This window comes from Pelmatolapia mariae, linkage group LG6 (assembly GCF_036321145.2).
Source record: "Pelmatolapia mariae isolate MD_Pm_ZW linkage group LG6, Pm_UMD_F_2, whole genome shotgun sequence".
Taxonomy (NCBI): domain Eukaryota; kingdom Metazoa; phylum Chordata; class Actinopteri; order Cichliformes; family Cichlidae; genus Pelmatolapia; species Pelmatolapia mariae.
The window spans coordinates 11,432,805-11,454,000 of NC_086232.1; the positions used below are offsets into that span (position 1 = coordinate 11,432,805).

The 21,196-nt window shown below is 39.4% G+C and overlaps 1 protein-coding gene across 1 annotated transcript; it reads right to left on the minus strand.

Moving 5' to 3' along the window:
- Positions 1 to 4,995: 4,995 nt before the first annotated feature.
- Positions 4,996 to 21,070, minus strand: LOC134628458 (transmembrane protease serine 6). Its single transcript, XM_063475135.1, has 18 exons — positions 20,996 to 21,070; positions 20,393 to 20,531; positions 19,022 to 19,164; positions 18,476 to 18,543; positions 16,516 to 16,703; positions 16,369 to 16,410; positions 15,078 to 15,282; positions 14,688 to 14,824; positions 13,984 to 14,096; positions 13,696 to 13,805; positions 13,027 to 13,169; positions 12,810 to 12,908; positions 10,936 to 11,049; positions 10,107 to 10,223; positions 9,731 to 9,899; positions 8,872 to 9,149; positions 5,954 to 6,090; positions 4,996 to 5,160 (listed from the first exon to the last, which is right to left on the minus strand). The coding sequence occupies exons 1-18, from the start codon at positions 21,068 to 21,070 to the stop codon at positions 4,996 to 4,998; spliced, it is 2,442 nt and encodes an 813-aa protein (XP_063331205.1).
- Positions 21,071 to 21,196: the final 126 nt, after the last annotated feature.

Genomic DNA, 21,196 nt, shown 5'->3' on the forward strand with positions numbered 1-21,196 from the left:
TCTTACCTTTAAATTGTGGGTTTCAATCATGAATAGAGTGCCAACACCTAATTTGCATCTTTTATTAGCATCTTTACACTTCAGTCTGATAAATAATGAGTACATTACAATTATTATTAAATTATCAAAAATCATGTCTGTGGACGTTCTCACTTATCCAGGTCATCATAGTCTAAGGTGCTTCCAAGCTCCTTAGACTGCAAAATCATGTAACGCAATCCCTCCAGCATGCCTTTAGTTTTTCATTTGTTCAGCTAATGCAAACATTAGATTTTTGGGAAACGTGCCTCAGGATTCCTGTATTAATTGTGGCTGACATCGAAATGTCAGACTTGCATGTGTGTTTATATTTAATGTAAATATTGTTGCTAATGTTTCAAAAAGGCTCAGTACAGACAGGACACACAGTATGGTGGTTGGAATGAAACGAACCCCATCTGTCCTTCTCTAACTGTTTTTACAGGCAAAGCAAAACATAAGAGCAGCGAGATGGCTGATGTCCATAACTTAATCAACATCTCAGGCCAAGCGAGCTGGCCTGTTCTTTCAGGCTCTCTCATCTGATTTATGTCATTCTGCTTTTGAATGAATGTACTGGTTTCTTGTTCCTGTATACGGTATATGCTTAACTGTTTGATAATGATGAGCTAAGCCTCAGTTCACACCTGAAAGTACCTCAGCTTCTTTTTCTACAAATCCAGACTTTTGTTTTATGAGAATAAACATATTTTAAGAACATTAACAGACACAAGGATCTTATTTTGGGACCTCGGGGAGTTTGTGTTGTGTTATGTGGGAAAGTATGAAAGTTTACAGGCTTTTTTTTTATATCTCGTGTACACAGCTCACTAGATTTGGTATTTCCAAAGGCGTCAGCAGCTGAGGAAAAAAAAGATTTTAGTCTTTGTTTTCTCAGTAGTGTGTAAAATTTGCAAACATAAACAGGAGACGGTCTTGAATTTTGATTATCTTGTCTAACTGTCTTTCTGTTAGTCTCTTTCTACAACACATCACTGTGAGTCAGCATCTCAGCGGCCTCAGTGTCTGAAGTTTGTCTGTCATGTTAGTGACATGTGTCATCACAAACAGCTGATGAAAATGGGTATCAATTAGGAGTAATTTTTTTATTCTTCAATTAAATCTCTATTTGCCACTTGTGTGTAATGTCTCCCCCTAATGGTGGCCAGGACAGAATGATTGAAACTTCATGATCTAAAAATCATGCAAACTGGTGTAATTTTTAATGCTGTACGAAAGTGAAATTAAACCTGCGATATCTGTTTTATACATTCAAGACATCAGACATGATTGTCAGTCAAAATACCCTTTAAAGCATGGCCTACAAAAGAAATAAATAAAAATAAACAAAATCTGTGAAGGTCAATTATAAACATTATACATTATGGCAACACACCACTGATGGATTGTTCTTCGTGGCCCCCAAAGGCCTGTTTGAGCGCTGTAGTTATGCTTCATAGAGCAGAACTGCTATTATAGTTTACAACCTAATAAAAGAGCAATTACACTGAAAATGGAAACTTCAAAATATTGAAATATCCCCCGAGGATTAGGGCTCATTTCTCAGATGGGCAGGAGAAACACAAGAGGCAAGAGACACAGAGGACAAGACAGACAGACAGACAGACAGACAGACAGACAGACAGACAGACAGACAGGCAGACAGACAGACAGACAGACAGACAGACAGACAGATAGATAGACAGATAGATAGATAGATAGATAGATAGATAGATAGATAGATAGATAGATAGATAGATAGATAGATAGATAGATAGATAGATAGATAGATAGATAGAGCACTTCCAAAGAAATGATGGTAGTATAATTTTAATGGAGAAGGACAGAATATCTACCAACTGTCTAGAAAAAAAAATTATATAAAACTTTTAATTGGATTCTTATGGCATTCAGTGAAATTAGTATTTGATCCTTAGCTGCTTACTCACAAGTTGATGTTGACCATGAGAACTTTGGAAAACTAGTAGGATCTTGTTAATGATTTGAAGGCAGTTGGGTCACAGCCATCAAGAAAACGATTGGTAACACACTAAGGCACATGTACAGGCCTGTTTTAAGTTTGCCAGTAAACATCTAAATTATTCAGAGAAGGCGAAATGCTGAGTATGACCCAAAGAACAGCATCCACACAGTCAAGCACAGTGGTAGAACATTATGCTTTGACCTGTTTTTATGGGTAAATAAAAACATGCATGGGGCCATGTACCGTAAAGTCCTAAACTTCCATGGGTCTTCCAGCCTGACAATAACCCAAAACATGCCAGCAAGGCAACAAAAGAGAGGCTAAATAAGAAACACATTAATGTAGGGGCCTACCTAGACCTCAATCCTACTGAAAATCTGTGGAGGAAGCTGAAGCTTTGAGTTGCCAAGCAGGAGTCAAGAAACCTAAAGGATTTATCGAGTCTCTGTAAAGACGAGTGGTCCAAAATCCCTCCTGAGATGTGAGAAACCTGGTGACCAACTTAAGGACACTGCTGTGCTTACCAACAAAGGTCTTTCCACCAAGTACTAAGCTGTGCTTTGCTATGGAGTCAAAATACTTATTTGAAAATCAATTTATAACTTTTGTGTAATGTATTTTTTGGGAGAGATGGTTAATTTCTTTGGAGTGAGCACAATTACCAATAGACAGATAGATGTTAATATCTGTAATCAAATCTACCTTTTGAGAACATTGCCCTTCATCCGATTAAAAAGAAAAAATCACAGTGACTCATGAGCATCCAAGAACAGGGAGTTATGCCAAACACCTGCTCCCAGTCCCTTTGAGAATGTTGTTGTTATACATGATAAAATCAATTGAAAAGAAAAACCGTCTGTCATGTGAGAGCCCATTAAAGCTTGCACCTGGGTCACTCCAAATAAAATCAACCCAATCTGAAACAAGTTGCCACCTGAGCTCCTCAGAATCAGCAGATTTTTCCTTTTTTGTGAGTAGTTTTTTTCCTTTTTTGGAGTAGTTTCAGTACATCTAATGATGCCACACAAAATTTGAAAATGTGGTGCATTTTAGTTTACTTTGTTTTTTGAATATTTTTGAGCCCTCATCATGTCTTAAGCTGAGGAGTTAGCCACACGACATTGTCATGTCTGCATAATCCCATGTGTTATATTACCATGTGGGACAGTTGTCTGCTCAAAACAAGGTAAACGGAAATAAATCGCTTTCCTACTCTGTCTGAATACTCAAAGCGCTTCACACAACTAATTCATTTACCCAATTCTTCAAAGCTCTTAAGTGCTCTATCTACCATTCATACACATTGACACTCCAATGCATGCACCGGAGAGCAACATGGGGTTAGTATCCAATATAGTAGGATATTTGGCATACATGCTGGAGCAGACTGGGATCAAACCACCAACCTTCTGGTTAGGGGCTGACCTGCTCTACCACCGAGCTACAGTCACCCCAGCACAAATATCTCTTTGTACCTCATTTTAATACCTTATTAAAATACCTAACTATTCCATCTCTGTCAAAATAACTTTCTTATAAAGTCATATTTTTAACACTGTGTTGCTTATGACAGCTCATAAAATAGTCCTGGTGTAAACCAACATCCAAAATGTAACTTGTGATATTGTATCTTGTACCTCCAAAGCATGAAGTTTTACCTCAGCAGGAGCTGCATGGAGGTAAATGTTGCTCACAGACATGTGCACTGTGTGAAGTGTGCATTATGTATTTGTCCCAAATGGCTTGAAAAAAATATTAAAATTTTTTGTACATGCAACTCCTACATCATTGCTATGGCTTTTCCACTTTTTCTCCAGAATGATCCTATATCGTTTAACCAAAAACTCACTTTTCTGTGTCCTAATTAACAAGGCAACCCTAACCCACCTGCTTGTTATTGTAATTGTGTCTATTAAGATACTTTAGACACTATGAAGTTTAGATCAGGGGTGTCATACATAAGGCGTGGAGGACAGCTTTAGAAAATCTGAAAGAAGTCAAAGATTTTAACTGATTTTAACTTTTTTTTCCGACTGATATGCTCCCAAGGTCATTCACACCACACCAAAGTAATCTATCTACTATAGAAATTTCTGTTTCTTACCAGTTGATCCACAGTTAAAACATTAAGTAAAAAACACCCCCATGTCCTCCCAAAAATAGCAAAAACACTGGACTTCTGTTAATTAACCAAAAAAACTTTCAGTTTTATACTTACAGGGTGGTGTTTGCAATGATCTACCAAAACATTTCTGTAATTTTAAACATTTATTTCTCACAGTTTAAGCTGAAAGAGTTGTGCTGACATATTTTTCTGTAGTGTAGAATAATGGCAAACTGTAGGGCACTGAAACCAGCTTAACATCCCTTAATTAGATGATCTTTTCTTTCTCTGGTTCACGTTTTACTATGTTGCAATCAGATACGCAAAGGCCATATATGAACAAAAGCCATAACTTCCTGGTCCAAAAGGTGCAGCCTTAAAACAACGTTCTTTCTAATAACCAGCAGGGGGCGCCTCCTCCGCTGCAAAAACAAGTTGGAGTCTGCAGAAGTATAGGAGTCTCAGTCTCCTCCAAAGTACCCAGCTCGAGGCTAAAAGTACTAAAAGTATAAATAAACTCACGCAGCGAGTATCATGACCGTGGACTTGTCTTGTTACACATATTTCACATTCATTTTGAATCAGAGATGCAAACACAGAATATATGAGGCTATATGTGAAGTTTATTATCTTTCAAATGAGGAAGATTCAGCTTGTAAATGATTTAACAAGTTCGCGGGGTACAATTTCAAAGCGTTTTTTACTATCAGTTATTAGAGGCGTATCATTTCAGTATATCATTACTTTTGGTACTTTGGAAAAAAGCCTTTAACATTTCACAGTTGCATTGTTTGGATAAGAACCAGTCTCAGGTCATCTGTGAACACCTTAAGGCATTTTTTAACTCTCTCCCGGCTTGGTGTTCTGGTGCAAGCATGACATCAGTGACTCAGGAGCTGCTGATGACCTGCTTTATCCAGTTGGTGAGCCTGGTGATGCGAATGTAGACACCGTAGTAGTCTGGACGCCCGCAGCCTTTACCCCAGCTCACCACCCCAGCCAGGAACCAGCGACCTGAAGGCTCCTGACACACCAAGGGACCGCCCGAGTCTCCCTAACGGACACAGGTAACGTTAATGAGGCACAAATAAGACTGGGTCTTCACAGCACAGAGGCACCATAATAAATGACAGTACTTATAATTACTATAGTGACTCACTATGATGTCATCATCATCATCAGGGGTTCTTAGATACGTGGCTTTTAAAACTCATTTTATAACATGGATGTGTTTTTAAAAACTGGGCTAAAAAAGAGGGAATAACATTATAGATTTTAGATTTAGACTGAAGATTTAAAATCTTCATTTATGAGTTTTAATCAGTTTCTCCTTTTTGTGGCTTTGAGGACATCTTGACAGAGAGCAGGACTACACGATTCTAAGTGATACATAGCATTTTACTTTTATTGCATCATGTCAACTTTAAAACACTGCAGAAACTTATTGAATTTAGATTTTTTGTAATATTTGTTATATTAAAGAGAGAATCCATACAAAATCAGTTTAATTTAAATCTCTGCTTTGATTTTACCTACAGTTTCTTGGCAGTTCTACATACACACATGTGCGGTGTCTCCACCCAACAAACCAAAGCCTGGTCCTCTTTTGGCTTGTTTTGTTCGCTCTTCTTTTTTCAAATGCAGTTAAAGATATTTTAGATGGGAAAGGTGAGACTGACAAAACAGTAAAACTGCAGGCTGTAAAGAAAACAATGTGTAGAGCTGAGGGGATGAAGTGCTAAGTGTTGTGTTGGACATTCTGAGTTCCACTTGCTTTTCATTTTTAGTCATTTAAACCATTTTTGCTGCCAAAGTTCAAAGCACATGCAGCTTGTATTTCTTTGTACCTGACATGCATCTTTCCCTCCATCGCGGTAACCGGCACAAAGCATTCTGGGAGTAACCAGGTGTCCGTAGGAACGGATGCAGGATTCCTCACTAACCAGGCGTACATCAACTTTCTGAAGCACATTACTGGCTGTGCCTGGGAAAAGTAAGAGGACAAAGTGACAGAGGGCAAAAGAATATTCTCTCAGTCCTAATGCTGTTGAGTCTTTGTGCACTGCTTAAGGCCCCAGTAACACCAGCTTAGAGACCCTTTAGCAATTGTCTGGAAATGGCCAGTGATGAGGGAAAAACGAGTTTTCCCTGACTGCGAGTGCTTTTGGGAGGTTGTTGCAAAAAGGTATACATTTCTGCACTGACAACCTTCTTTTGATTGTTTTGGTTGTCATCGCCCATAGTACGCCTGGAAGATGAGAGTCAAAGCTGTGTCTTCTGAAACATGTTGGTTTCAACTGTAAGACACAACTTTCACTGTGAAGGCAAACATTCTCCGTTTTCACTTCCCATTGCCCTATTTCAACTTTCACTCTTGACTTGTTTGCAGACAAATCAGCATACTTTCATGCAAACTGCAGCAATCTGCTAGCGAGCAAAGCAATCACAGAGAAGATTTTGGTGCAGCACCATTTGCAACCGATATCACCCAACAACACTAACAACACTCTGCAACATCCAGTGTCCAGTAAACATTCCTAACGTGCCCTTTGTGGGCTGGTGTGAGGGAACCCATTATGTGCTTGCCCATAGAAAGCTCATATAGGGGTCCTAAAGGGGCAAAGGTGCTGTGGGTCCTGTGTGTGCACAGGTATTTCTACTCTGAGTATTTTAACCACTTTCCTAGAAGGCTCAAAGAAAAGAGAATTTAATTCAAGCACTTTTTCCTAGGACTAAGTGCTTTGTCTAACATTCCCCCCACACACTGTAGACCGAAGTGTCCAGAGAAATTGATCCATCAACCTTCCAGCTGGTATATTACCCATGCTATCTAATGAGGCACAGCCACCCGACTTTGGGCCTACATGGGTATGTCTAATAGCATATTATTTATATTAATGAAACACTATACAGGGTAATGAAACCACGGAACATGTTTTAGTACACTGCCAGAAATATGAGGAGGCTGAGAAGCTGAGAGAAGGTGATTGATTCAGAACCTCAGAAACGCTGTTCCATGCTGCATACAGCTGGTGGCTGTAATGTACCACGGGGCACAGTTAAGCAGCCCTCTGTGACCCCTTCTACTGGTGTGAAATGTGGGGTACATCTGGGCAGACCACACTTAGCGTGCTTTGTGTGGGCAGCTGCTGTTCCCCATAGTGTAGAAGCCAGATGCACCCATGTTTGCTGGAAAGCCTGGTTGACGTGTCGTCACTTACTAATAATGAACAACAAAAGTCTTCCCTTACGGTAACAAGAAAACACTTTATTCCAATTATGATCATGCAAATGCATTTTAATGTATTCAAATTTACCTTCGATTTTTCTCAAAGGTTGTATTGATTCTTATGAAGCGTTGCATGCCGGAATATGTTCTCCCACACCTTCTCTCTCTCTCGGCCTTCAGTTTATTAAGTTCATCGTGATAGCAGAAACCACTTCCACCCACACCACTCCATCTCCTCCTGCCTTTTTGATTTAAATGAGGGTTTTTTTTCCATGTGTGTTTGCTCAGATATCAAAATAGCACACCCACTTGCCTCCACATCACCATCTGCACAAAAACTCCCCATATCTCACACGCACTGACAAAAGGATGTTTTTAAAAACCACACAGTCGTTTGGTTGTGAAAATGATGCATCACACTGAATAATACATAAGTAGGTAATCATTCTGCAACAGGAGTCAAACTTGCTTAAAAGAAAAACTAAAAAGTGAGTGAGTGCTCTTCTTTTAGAGCAAACCTTCCATTTTTAAAGCAGTAAATGTAACATCACTCTAGGACTAGTAGTGTATATGAAACTGCTCAGTGGGATTTAAGTGTCTTTTAAGGTCTGTTGTTGTGTCTGTGCATAAAGCAGCCTGTAGCTCAATGTGATTTATGATCATGGAGAATGAAAAATGACTGTTTTGAGAGGCAGGTAGGATAGAGGTCCCCAACCTGAAAACGGCGATCCATTTAAAATGTCAGAAGATAAATTTTAAACCTGCAAGATGTTTGATCATAGAGGAAACTGATTAAACTTTGCTCTAATAAATATGGATGGCCACTTGAGGCTGGCTCTGAAAGCAAGTCAGTTGCCACGGTCTCCTATATTAAACTGCCCAACTTTACAGTAGAAATAAACATGGGAAAAAAACTGGTCTCTGTGGCTAATACTCATTTTTTAAAGGTTTAAAGTTTGGGTTTATTACTGGCACAGCTGCTCTGAACAGCAGATGGCTAGATCACAGACTGTTAAACCTTCTGTCAGCTCGTTCAAGTTACTGAAATGGACCTGTGTCTTTGCAGTTTTATTTCAATATTTTAATGTTATTTCCAGACAAAAAGTACTCTAGATGGCACGGTACACATGGACAGGTCTCTAGTCCATCATAAGGCCAAAACAGAGTGACAACCACACACTCTAAAATCTACAACAACCAATTCAAAATCACCAGTTAACCTAATACGCATGTTTTTGGACCGTGGGAGGAAACTGGAGTTTCTGAAAGAAGCCCGTGCAGGCAATGAGTGAACATAAAAAGCCCCAGCTCACCAGGGGAGTCTCACCAAGACCTGTCAGAGGTGCTTGCTTATAGAGGTTTGTCTGAGGGGGTTTTCTATACTATTGTAGAGTCTTTAAAGGTCAAACCAAAAACTTGGAAATCACTGCCATAGCAGGTTTACTGGTTATTAAAAGATACTGTAATTTGCTATTCCATACTCTATCTTCTCTGCACATCCTTCAAGCCCTGCCCTTCCCTGTTTTCCAAGCTCACCCCCCTCACGGAGTGCCCCCCAGCCAGTGACCCAGCAGAGCAGGCCTGGCTCCAGCTGGTGCGTTGGTGGGGGCAAGCAGGTGGGTCGAGCATGCCCAGCCAGCAGCGCAGCGGCGGGCCGGTCCAGCTTGAGCAGGGCCAGGTCGTAGTCGTGGGACTCATCGTCATAGTAATGATGAAGATGGATGCGTTGAACCCGCGCCACCTCCTCTGTAGGGCTGCTGCGGTTGAGCAGAAGTTTGCCAAGGTAGACTGTCCACACTGAGGGGGAGTAAAGACTGCAGCAGGAGCAGAACACAAAGAGGTCAAATGTGTTATAGGGCAAATAAGAAAGCGTTTTTTTCCTGAGCTATTTAAAAAGAAAACACCCACACAGTTAGGAGTATTAACTCATGCCAAGAAATATCTGTTTATACTTTTTCAGCTTTTTTATCTTCCTCATCCACAGACTCTGAAGGCTGCATAAGCTTTTAATCACCATGCAAGAAAATTAAGCAGAGAAGAATAGGTAATGCTCTAGAGGATGCTGCAGCTATAGTTTTGGGGATGGTCCAGATTGTGGGTTTGAAAAACACAAGTGTATACAAATACCTAAATACTCTGCCTCTGACTCAGACAGGCTGTCACAGTTAAACTCCGGTCAGCAAAGATGCAACCGAAGGGCAGAATGAGGAAGCAGCAGCCGAAATAAACTTGATTTATAAAAACATGACTAAAATGCTCCATCAAAGTCACAGCAGAGGATGATAATATTTTAATCTTTACGCAACAGAGAGCCTCTGGTTGTCTTCTTATTAACAGCACTTCCTAACATTTAAGTCATCACACCACTTCCTTCCTTCTTGTTTCCTGCCCTTACCGGTCGTCATAGAAACAGTGGGCAGCCGACACCACCCACTGACTGGCGATTAAAGCGCCACCACAGATGTGGTTACCCCGCACCTGCAGGCTGGCCTGCCATGGCCACTCCCCCTCTGAGGCGTCCGTTCCCCCAACGATGCGGCTGGAGAACTGCCTCAGGCCGCACTCTGGATACACACACACACAGGTATGTTTAAACACACTGATGTGCGCAGTGTGAGCTAATACATTTCAAATAAAATACTCGAGAGTTACTGAAACAAATTCTCTGACATAGAAGGACACAGAGGTCTCGAAATTTAAATGTGATACAATTAAAATAATGAGAATAAAGTTAGAAAGTTAGAAGGTGTTAGGTGATCGAGTCTTCTTACCACAATGTTTCTCATCGGAGGCGTCAGGGCAGTCAGTGACAAAGTCACACTCAGGATTTGGTTTCTTCAGACACGTTCCGTCGGCACACACATAGGTCATATCTGTACACTGCACGCCTGGGCATGGACACAAGTATAAATTTGTATTTAATGCAATTAAACAATAAAGTTTAGGAATCTCAGAGTTGGCTGATTTTCTAATAGAGCCTGTGTACAGTTTACATCGTGGCCTGTGTCTGCTTCCTTCATCAGTTCAGCTTGAAGCTAAAAGGAACCAATATGCACGTGGTGCCTGTTACTGTTGAGGTGTTCAGGACAAAGTCATTTGGGTCTTCCAAAAGGATGCAGGACAAGATAAAAACAGGCCACTACATCATTGAAAACAGATATTCCTGATATGTTTTTGGCTGTCCCTGTGGCAGCAGGCAGGCAGGGTTTGATTCTGCCATGGGCGCTTTGCTGCAGGCAACCCACGCCTTCCTATCCCCCACCTTCATGCATCTTTCTAACTGTCACCTTCTAATTAAAAAGTCAGACACCTCAGAGATGGATGTCAGAAAAGTATTTGAACGACTGAATGAATCAATGATTTAAAATGACGTCTGGGTAGTTACATCTTAAAGCACACTTTTTATAAGCTAAGCATTTTAAAAGGTGAATGGAGGCTTTGGTTAACATTTCATTATACAGCACACAGGAAATGTAGTGTTAGAGGCATCTGACTACATTGGTCCAAAAAGGGGGATTGTAGTGATTTTTCCAACTACCTTTTGCTGACGGCTGTGGAAGTATTCTATGTGTGAAAAAAAGGACACTTGCAGCCTGTTACCTTCAGTGCAGTTCATCTCATCGGTAGCTTCAGGGCAGTCTGGGTGTTGGTCACACACTTTGTAGTAGTCCACACACTGACTGTCCTCTGGACATTTGTATTGTGCCACACATACTGAGAGACACACATGTAAACACTACATTCAGAACCGTTCACTGAGAAAATATTGTAGAAAAACTCAGACGTGTAACATGAGTTAGGCCACTGTGCTTCTTATTTACAGATTAAATGTATTTTGAGTGTGTCGCAGTAGATAATGAATAGCTTGATTTAATGTATGTTGGATTATGTTTATCAGAAGAAAAGCAAAAGAGGAGTTTTATTAGAGAGTACATTTGAAAAAGTTATTAAATAAAGTGCTTTTGATGCTTTTGTATAACAGAAATATGCAGTAAATATGTCTGAATTTTGATGTGTTAACTTTACGTGGCTAACATATTTTACTTTCTGTAAATTAATATAGTATCAGCATTAGTCTCTGCCATGAAGAAGTATTTGTCGCTTCCAGATTTTTGGTATTATGTTCTTGCATGTTTGTCATAGTTAAATGTTAGATAACCTGAGTAAATTCAAAATGCAGTTTTTAAATGATGATGATTTTATTTATTAATGGAAAAAAGCCATCCAAACCTACCTGACCCTATGTGAAAAAGTAATTGCCCAATAAACCAAGCCTGAGTGGTTCAGTGGTTCACCTTCAGGATCTTCGTTTAGAGAGCAGAATCTATGGTTCCATCAGTTACAGCAAGTCATCGAGCAAAGCAGCCCAGACCATCACTCTACCACCAACCGCCATGTTTGACTGTTAGTATGATGATGTTTTCATGAAATGCTGTGCTAGTTTTACACCAGATGTAAACCTTGGCAAATGTCAGACGAGCCTTTGTGTTCTTTTTTTCTCCTTGATCTCTCCCATGGAGGCCATTTTTGCCCAGTTTCTTTCTCATTGTTGTTGAACTCTGACCTTAACTGAGGCAAATGAGTCCTGCAGTTCTTTAGATGTTGTTCTAGGTTCTCTTGTGGCCTCCTGGATGAGTCTTCAATGCACTTTTGGAGTAATTTTGGTAGGCCAGCCACTCCTCGAAAGGTTCACTGTTCCAAGGTTTCTCCTTTTGTGGATATGACTCTCACTGTAGTTTACTGTGAGTCCCAAAGCCTTAGAAATGGCATTCTAACCCTTTCCAGACTGATAGATGTCACTGAATTTTTATCTCACCTTTTTTTAGATGTCTTAGGGCCAGGAAGGTTTATGCTTTTTCCCTTAATAAATGAAACCATCATTTAAAACCTGCATTATGCATTTACATACTTTGGTTATCTTTGTCTAATATTAAAATTCTCTTGATGATCTGAAATATTTAGGTCTTAAAAAATGTGCAAAAACAAAAAAATCAGGATGGGGATGAAGATTTTTTCACAGCACTGAATCAATAGTGAACACTTGACCTTAGTCAAACCACTGATAGCATTGTAGCTTGACAGGCTGCCAACACTCACAGGTTTTAAAATTAGAAATTCTTTCTGCCTTCCAAGTGCTTTCATGGGATTTTTAAAGAGTAGGCCCATCAGATCAGATCAACATCACCCCTGGATTTAAAGCCAGCCAGCTTTCATTAGCAGCACTCTGATAAGCCTTACATATCTGATGTTTTTCTGGAACAGTTCTACTCTCATCCATGTCAAATAAATCTGGCAGTTTTGGCTCTCCAGTGTCACAAGTGGCCTCACCAAGAGGGTGGTGGCTGATAGACAATAAATTCAACATTATTTTAAGTAGAATGGGCACATTTATGTGTCACATTCAGTATTTGAGCACTTACTCTACCCTCTCAATGTGAAGGGAGAATTATTTATGTTTGGAGTTCTGTATATACCACAGTTTCTCTCATCGAGGCCATTGGGACAGTCCTTGATTCCATCACAGATGGGCACGCAGAGACCATTCACAGTGCACAGGAACTGTCCTGGGCAAGCTATAAAACACACAAATACACACAGAGCTCAAAATTATGCTGAGAAAAGGTCACAAAATGACATCCCAATATTTTCATCAGCATTTCATAGCTGTCAGTTCCAGCATCCACAACTCACGATCTGACAGGTTGAAGACGCTGTATTGCAGCTGAAGGCCCGGCCCTGTGAGTGACACCTCAGATGTCATGAAGATAGTGGTTGTGGTAGAGAGCAGGAAGAGACGTTCGCTGTAGGGCTGCAGAGCCCTGGTGCCACACAGTCTGAGAAAGGAGAGGGAGGGTGAAATTGAAGGGAAGTGTCCCTGATGGCATCACCTCTCCACTTGTACAAGAAACTATTGATTTGTTTCTTCCTGATTAAATAAAGAGAGTAAGGGATTTGTGAGTTTAAAAAACATTTTAAAAAATGTAAATTGCCTGTACTGGAATTAAAATGCTCTCAAACATAAAGGGGATTTGGTTGGCTTGTGTGGTACAACACTGCCCCCTGTTGTTCAGTAGGAAACAAAATCTTCTCAGGGTCTAAATACATTTTACTGAGGCTAAGAAGAAGCAGAAGTCAGCACCTGTGCATTACACAGAAAGACAAAATCCTTTACACAGGACTATTTGCTAAAAAGGGAACTATTTGAACGCACGACCCGTTATATCAGTTATGATGAGGATTTGTGTTATGTTGGGCTATCTCAAATGTTCTTTTTGTGTGTGTAAACATGTACAATAAGTTCCAGAATAGGCACTAACGTTGCTTCACTGGGCAGAAAAAGATCTTTGTGGCACAGCTTACCTGCGATTCTGCATGATCCACTGTCCCTGGGTACAGGCCTGGTTGTAGCTGGCTCGGCTTAGCTCATAGCCCTCAAATGTCAAACACAAGCCCATCCCTGCACTGGGCATCTGAAATCACACACAGGACAGTAAATGTATCCATCAAGTCATTTTCTTGACAGGTTCTTTATTATAATACGAGTTACCTTTAGTGATTCAAAGTTTGACGTGGATCATTTGATGATAAATAAAATAATCAATCAACGTGTGGATCAATAAAAGATGCACGGCTGAAGGAGAGGCTTACAGTAAAGCTCCAGGTACAGTTGGTGTCAGGAGGGTAGTAGCTGGGAAAGAAGGGTGTCTTTAGTGTCCCTTGGACCCCTGATACTGCCTCCAGCTGTATAGTGGAATTACAGTCTAAGAATGATGAAGACACAAAGCAAGAAAGATTGTTCAGTCCACAATATAATCATTTAATGTCAATATATACAGAAAAGAAGGGGGGAAATCATGAATATAGCAGGATCCACACAAGATTGATTTCTACCATGTCTTTCAGAACACAACTTGATTGATTCTTGGTTTTGTAAGACCAAGATCGATTGCCATAAAAATACATGAGGATATTGATATCTGCTGCCCAGAGACTAAATCCCACTCACTCTGGTCATTCCTGTAGCTCTTGCACAACTAACCGGTCAATAATTTCATTTATAGTGTGACATAGCTAAACATCTACTGGACAGAATACCAAAAAGTATTCCAGATGATGTAACATAATCACTTGGGTGATGACCTTAAATTTTCTAGTGCCACCAAAAAGTTGACATCGGTGGTTTCAGTTGACATTTGCATCCTTCAGGCTTAGTTTTAATGATTTTTTATTTTTATTTTACTTTAATTTATTAAACTGACATTAGCTGCATGTTAGGATGTTGACTTTTAGTCAAATTATTGTATGATACATTTTTTACCAGAGAGAAGTGCAAAACATTCAGGTAGGCTTACCCTGGTGTTCCCAAGCCTGCACAGACAAAGAAAAGGATTCCTTGTAATTGTATAGACCCTGTTTCCAAACCACTGTCATCCACTCTCCTGATGACAGGACACGGACCACGTGCTCATGTCTGCTGCAGCCATACACACTGGTAGGAAGGAAGGAAAGTTGCACAGAGCCCATAAATGATAGTGATAATAACGTGTTAGTATGAGTTTGTATTTTGGACATCTATAACAGGAACTATAGAGGCCTAGATATGTGTAGATCATCCTATTTTAAAGTTCAGGCCAAATATTGATTTCATTTTGTGGTTTTTAAAAATTCCTGGCACTTTACATTAATGCCTCACAGTGCTGTGTATCAGTCTAAATATACTTATATTGTTAGGAGAGACTCACGATGTGATGAGATGATTATCAGCAGGGGTGAGCGAGTTGTACGCCAGCAGTCTGTCACTGCACTCTGGAAGCAGCCACTCCATATGGAGCTCAAGCTGGGAGCCTGGGGTGGTCTGGAGGTGCCACAGACAGGAGGAACGCTGTGTGTTAGGGCCACGGAGCAGAACGGGGCTGCTGGACACCACCTTCTGATAGCGGTAGCAGTCTTGGGGCAAAAAAGCCAAGAATTAAAGTCAGAACTGAATCTGTACTTTTGTGCACAGATGATGGGATTTGTAAATGTTAAACTTTAATGGCTTTTGTTTCTATGGTTTAACTTAAGCTGATAGGGATTGATGACATTACGCTAAATATAAAGTTTTACTTTGACTTTAGATATGGAGCTATTACGTTAAAAGGAATTGTCTAAAAAGTAATAATTAAAAGATCAATAAACTAAACTAGAACAATGTGCCATTTAAAAGTATAACACAAGAGAAAATCAGTTTATAGAGTGTTTGGTGTCTGTGCTAATAAAGCTGCTAACATTAGCATTCGAGCTAACTAGCATAAAACCTACAAAATGTTTTGCACTATTTATTTTCCAAACCCAACAATATATAAATAGCTTACTAATGTTAAATGAATTTAACTTAGACATTCACTGAGCACCCAGATGCTATTAGCACTAGTTAACAGTTTACATTAACATTTACATTCCATTAACATTACTAGAGATTTTGACAGAAAATATCTTATATCTTAGCCATCTGAATCAGAACATTTACTTTTGTAAGTCAATTATTTTGTTAGCAAATTTAAATAATTCAGTTGTTAGTTAGTATCCAAGTTCCATTGTTTTTATCTTGCTATTATTATGCCCCTTTCAAAACATTTTAAAGTCATTTCAAATTTAAACATATAAACTACCTGTACTATGATGTAGTTAAACTCTAAGCATGACCAATGAGTGCCCCTCTAATCAGGTCAAGAAAAGGGTATTAAATGTTGCCAATTAAATAATGATGCAACCTAATAGAGGTGGAGTTCAAATGTCAAAATAAGGCTTTAAAATGTTTTGCCTTTCACTCCAAAATCATATTTTTTCAGTGAATTAGGTATACAGTATAATAAATTAAATTATACTGAGAAGCATGCTCAACATAAGATCCTGTTTACCTTTGTTCCCATGAGTTACTTTATTTCTTGTCAAATGTACAGTGGACTGTGCCACTTGTAATTAAAGTTCCGGTACACGAATTAATTAATACAAAACAAGAAATTATAAACAAACTGAAATAAAATCTGATACCAAATGAGGCTTTCAAAAGTTTTACAACTTTGGGGTCAGTTTCTGTAGGGAGCAGAACAAAAAGAAACAGAAATTAAATTAAATGTACATTAAATTTAAATTTAAATCTTCCTTTAGCTGTTTTTCTGCCTGTGTTCTTCCTCTCACCACTGACAGATAGTGTAGGGAGATGGAAAAGGTATCCATCAAAGCTGGCTGTCTCTTCCACCTTTGACCTGCTGTACCCCTTCAGGCCCTCCACCAGGCTCCTGCTGACCTTCTCCAGCGTGACTCCCTCAGCATGGCTGCTGGGTATATTCAGCAGTATCCAGAAGTGAGCCACAACACTTCCTTCCCTGCAGAGACAAAAAGACAACCAAGACTCGATGAAAGACCAGTCAAAAGTTTGGACACACCTTCTCATTTCATGTTTTTTCTTTATTTTTATGTCTATTCATTTGTACATTCTCATTGAAAGCATCAAAATGATAAATGAGCATATGAAATTATGTAGGAAACAAAAAACGTGTGAAATAACTCAAAACACTATTTATATTTTAGATTCTTCAAAATAGCCACCCTTTGCGATGATTACTGCTTTGTACACTCTTGGCATTCTCTCGATGAACTTCAAGAGGTCGTCACCTGAAATAGTTTTCCAACAGTCTTAAACAATCTCATCCCAAACCATCCTGATTGGGTTTAGTTTATGTGACTGAGGCGACCAGGCCATCTGGTGCAACACTTCATCACTCTACTTCTTGGTCAAATAGCCCTTACACAGCCTGGAGGTGTGTTTGGGGTCATTGTCCTGTTGAAAACGAAATTATGGTCAAAATAAAAGTAAACTGGATGGGATGTAATGTCGCTGCAGGCTGCTGTAGTCGTCATGCTGGCTCAGTGTGCCTTCAATTTTGAATAAATCCCCAACAGTGTCAGATGAAGAAGGCAAGAAATTCCACAAATGAACCCTGACAAGGCACACCTGTGACATGAAAACCATTTCAGGTGACTACATCATGAAGTTCATTGAGAGAAGGCCAAGGGTTTGCAGCGCTGTCAACAAAGCAAAGAGTAGCTACTTTCAGGAATCTGAAATATAAAACATATTTAGATATATTTACCAACTTTTTTGCTACATAATTCCATATATCTTGCTTCATATATATGATGTCTTCAGCATGTATCTACAAAGGTAGAAAGCAGTAAAAATAAAGAAAAACCATTAAATGAGAAGGTGTGTCCAAACTTTTGACTTCTAGTGTTTTACTGTCTTTACTGATTGAAAGTATTTGGTGCCTATGGCTTCATGTTGTCATAAATGTGCTTGTTTGTGCAGGTATGTAGTGAAATACCAAAAATGACAGTTTCTTAGATAGTCACAGTGTTTCACTTGTTTGGGCCCAAAAGCAACTTCCCGGCTAAAATCCGCAAATTTACAGTATAAATAAAAAGAAAAAAGAAAATAAAAATAAAACAACAACATCTGAACAAGGTGAATTCTGAACTCTACAATCAGTCTATCGTCTGTAGTTTATCATTTTAAGGTTGCCATGTCGAGCTTTTTGTATACAGTCTATAGAAACACGCATGACCTGCAATACAGTTGGTACTTTTACCTCATGATCTCGGGTTGATTATAATATACCTAAAACTGTTGGTAAGATAAAGTTGATCATGTTCAGTTTTTGTCAGTTCAGAAAGCGGTAGATTCTGAACTTGTTGAAACCCATCAGTATTGTAGCAGTTAGCATAAAACACCAACCACTATAAAGAAACAACTGGTGGCTGCTCCCTTATTCAAAACAGAGTAAAAGCTTACAGTATGTTAAAGCCACAAAGATATTTTTCAGAGGTTAGTTTTAAGAAAAAATGTGCAGAACAGTGTAGATTTTAAATTTTACTCAAAGCTTATCAGTAGAAAATATCCTCTTGTTGACAAAAATTTGAACTGAACTTGGAGTCTTGATGGCACAATATTCACTACTTATCAACCTAGTTCAAGGCTCAATTTGTATTTTAGAATCACTGCTGGCACCTAGTCTACCACTAAACTACACTACTGCCCCATTCCTGTTGTTAGGACTCTGACTTATGACTATGTGAAGAAAAAATGTAATGTACATACCCAAAGGCAAACACAGTGGTGCAGTTGAAGTATCGAGAAAGACTCGAACCTTTCATAATATTCTCTACCTGAAAGAAAGCAAAACACTATCAGCTGTTCACATTAAATCATTCAGGTGCAGGATGGTAGTATTCCTGTCAGTACACATGCACTATATGTACTATATACTGCCAAACATAGCCTCCTGAATGCTAATTTATAATATATTATTTTTGCTGTGCTATGTGGTTCTTTATGGCGTAGTCACCAGTTAATCTGACTACAGTCTGCTCTTCTTCTGTTCTGGTCTATGGCTTACTAGTGTAATGTGCTTTAATGATAACAACTGTTTGTGGTAATATCTCAGAATTATTTCATCTACAGTACCTAAACAAACTTGCTAAGCGTTATTTGTTTCAGCCCCTTTTTTGTTATTGTTTACTTGTTAAGATTAAATTGTGAAAATTACTGGAAAAACAGAAAGCCTTTGAAACTGACAGGATCACCTATGAAGTGACCTAAATTTTTAGGACATCTGCGTCAGAGGAATTCGTGGTCCCTGCTCACCATCCTCTCGACGCACTTGGCTTCTTTCTTGAAAACGGGACTGTTGTGAGAGGACAGATCAGTAGAGAAGTTCCTGTTGAGGATGGATAAGTAGGCAGTGTACTGCTGCTGGACACGAGCCTCTAACACCCAAACCTTGTACTCTGTTACAGAAATGTGGACCAACACAGAAATTAAAGACATCAAAGAGTAACTATGATGCTATCACAATACATAATAATAGTATCATAACAGTGATCCAATGTTCTTCATCTGTCATATGATAATGATCCATGGGACAGCCCTTGTCAACCTAATTCAAACCTTACATTTACATTTTAGAATCACAGCTGGTACCCTGCTCAAACACTAAATTACAACACCACAGAGAGGACAATAACAACTCTTATAATTTTACACACTAACTCTAAGTTCCATCCATCCATTCGCTTCTGCTTATCCTTTTCAGGGTCACAGGGCTATCATATCCCAGCTCTCATTGGGCGAGAGGTGGGGTACACCCTGGACAGGTCCCCCTATGTTGCAGGGCTAACACACAGAGACAGATAACTCCCATTCACACCTATGGGCAATTTAGATCAATCTATTAACCCAGAGGGAACCCACGCAATCATGGGGAGAATATGCAAACTCAACACAGGCCTGAATTGAACTCAGTCAGGACCTTCTTGCTGTGTGGCAACAGTGCTAACCACCGTGCTGCCTAACTCTAAGTTAGTTTGAAATTTCATGATTAGATGTCACTAAATTACAGCTTGTGGTCAACTGAATTCTGTTTCCTTACTCCTCCTGATACAAATGCATGACCCTGGCTTCTGTAGTCACTGTAGGACCAACATGTTTTAGTCAGCCGAGAGAGAACTAAAATATTACATTTAGATAGTACTCCATAACAGCTGCATTGTCAATGGCGTATGTCAGTAAAATATTATTTGGTATTTTATGTTCGGCAATTGGAAGAGTTGGCCTTGGTTCAGGATGTGATTGCGTGTTGCCAATTTGATCTGGCTGCAAAGCATTTAAATGTTTCTCCAGTTCCATCATATCCTGAAGTACATATCCTTTGCCAAAACAGCAATTCTACAGGGATCCAAACGTATGGTGTTCTGGTTTGGGTCTTTAAATTATATCCCGTTAAGCAGTACTATTACGCCACCAGCTTCTCATGCACATGATGACTACTATCCTCAAATAATCCTCATGACTTGACAATTATTTGAAACTGAGCATGTTGCAAAAGATCATAGGTAAACATGCAAACCACATATTGTAGATGCTGTATACATGTGGCCACTCACACAGCATTGTCATTGTCAGTAGCACAAATTGAGATTAAAGTATTAACAAAATGAGAGACTATGTTTTGCTCACCCAGGAAATACCAAGCCAAAATTGCTGCTGCAACTATAATGATGACAATGAGGATGATGAGGAAGGCAAGGACACACTTGCACTTGCAGGACTGAGACTTCCTAGTGGGCGGAGCCACAGCTTGTGTAGCAGCTCCCACCTGAAAACAAAAGCTTAACATGATCTACAAAGAATCTGACAGAGACAGTCCCAACGCTGTGGCATCCTTTGTTTTAGAGAAAAATTAAAATGTAGTGAATAATTTGGTTAACATCTAACCTGGTTTTTCAGTAAGTTATGTTTGGGAAGTAGGTATCAATTTTATTATATTTATTTATTATATTTATATATTGTATTTATTAGATATCTGCAAATCCCAATCAAACACACCTAATTGTTACAAAGCATATTGACACAGTTTATGGAAACATGTATGTAGAAGTGCCTGAACCTGCATCAGTCATGGCATTCAAAGCAAAGAAGGAGCCTTCATTTTGAAAGGTCTTGTGCATTCTCTAAAACATGCATTTACTCTAAAAAAAAATTGTTAGATACGCAAAAATCCCTGCAAAGGACATAGATCAGAGTGCATTGCTGTAGTTTTTGTATTTCAGTATTACTGACCCCATTGCTTAGAGAAGCATGTGTGATCCCCTGGTCACAGGATACGGACTTCTTTGACCCGTGGCCAAGCGCCATTGCATCACACCACATTTCTTGGTCCTTGAGAAATCATCTTGACATCCATGAGGGTTCGCTGAGTTCTGAATTTCCAACCAAAAGTCTTTTACCAGCCATCTTTGGTAATCACAGAGCCGCACATGT

What these genes read in the sequence shown, in the direction of transcription:
- LOC134628458 (XM_063475135.1), bottom strand. Translation starts at nt 21,070, where the DNA reads ATGGCGCTTGGCCACGGGTCAAAGAAGTCCGTATCCTGTGACCAGGGG. An exon ending in CGTCTTCAACCTGTCAGATC is followed by an intron (nt 12,909 to 13,026) that starts GTGAGTTGTGGA and finishes TGTGTTTTATAG; the next exon opens with CTTGCCCAGGACAGTTCCTG. An exon ending in CTCCGATGAGAAACATTGTG is followed by an intron (nt 9,900 to 10,106) that starts GTAAGAAGACTC and finishes GTGTGTATCCAG; the next exon opens with AGTGCGGCCTGAGGCAGTTC.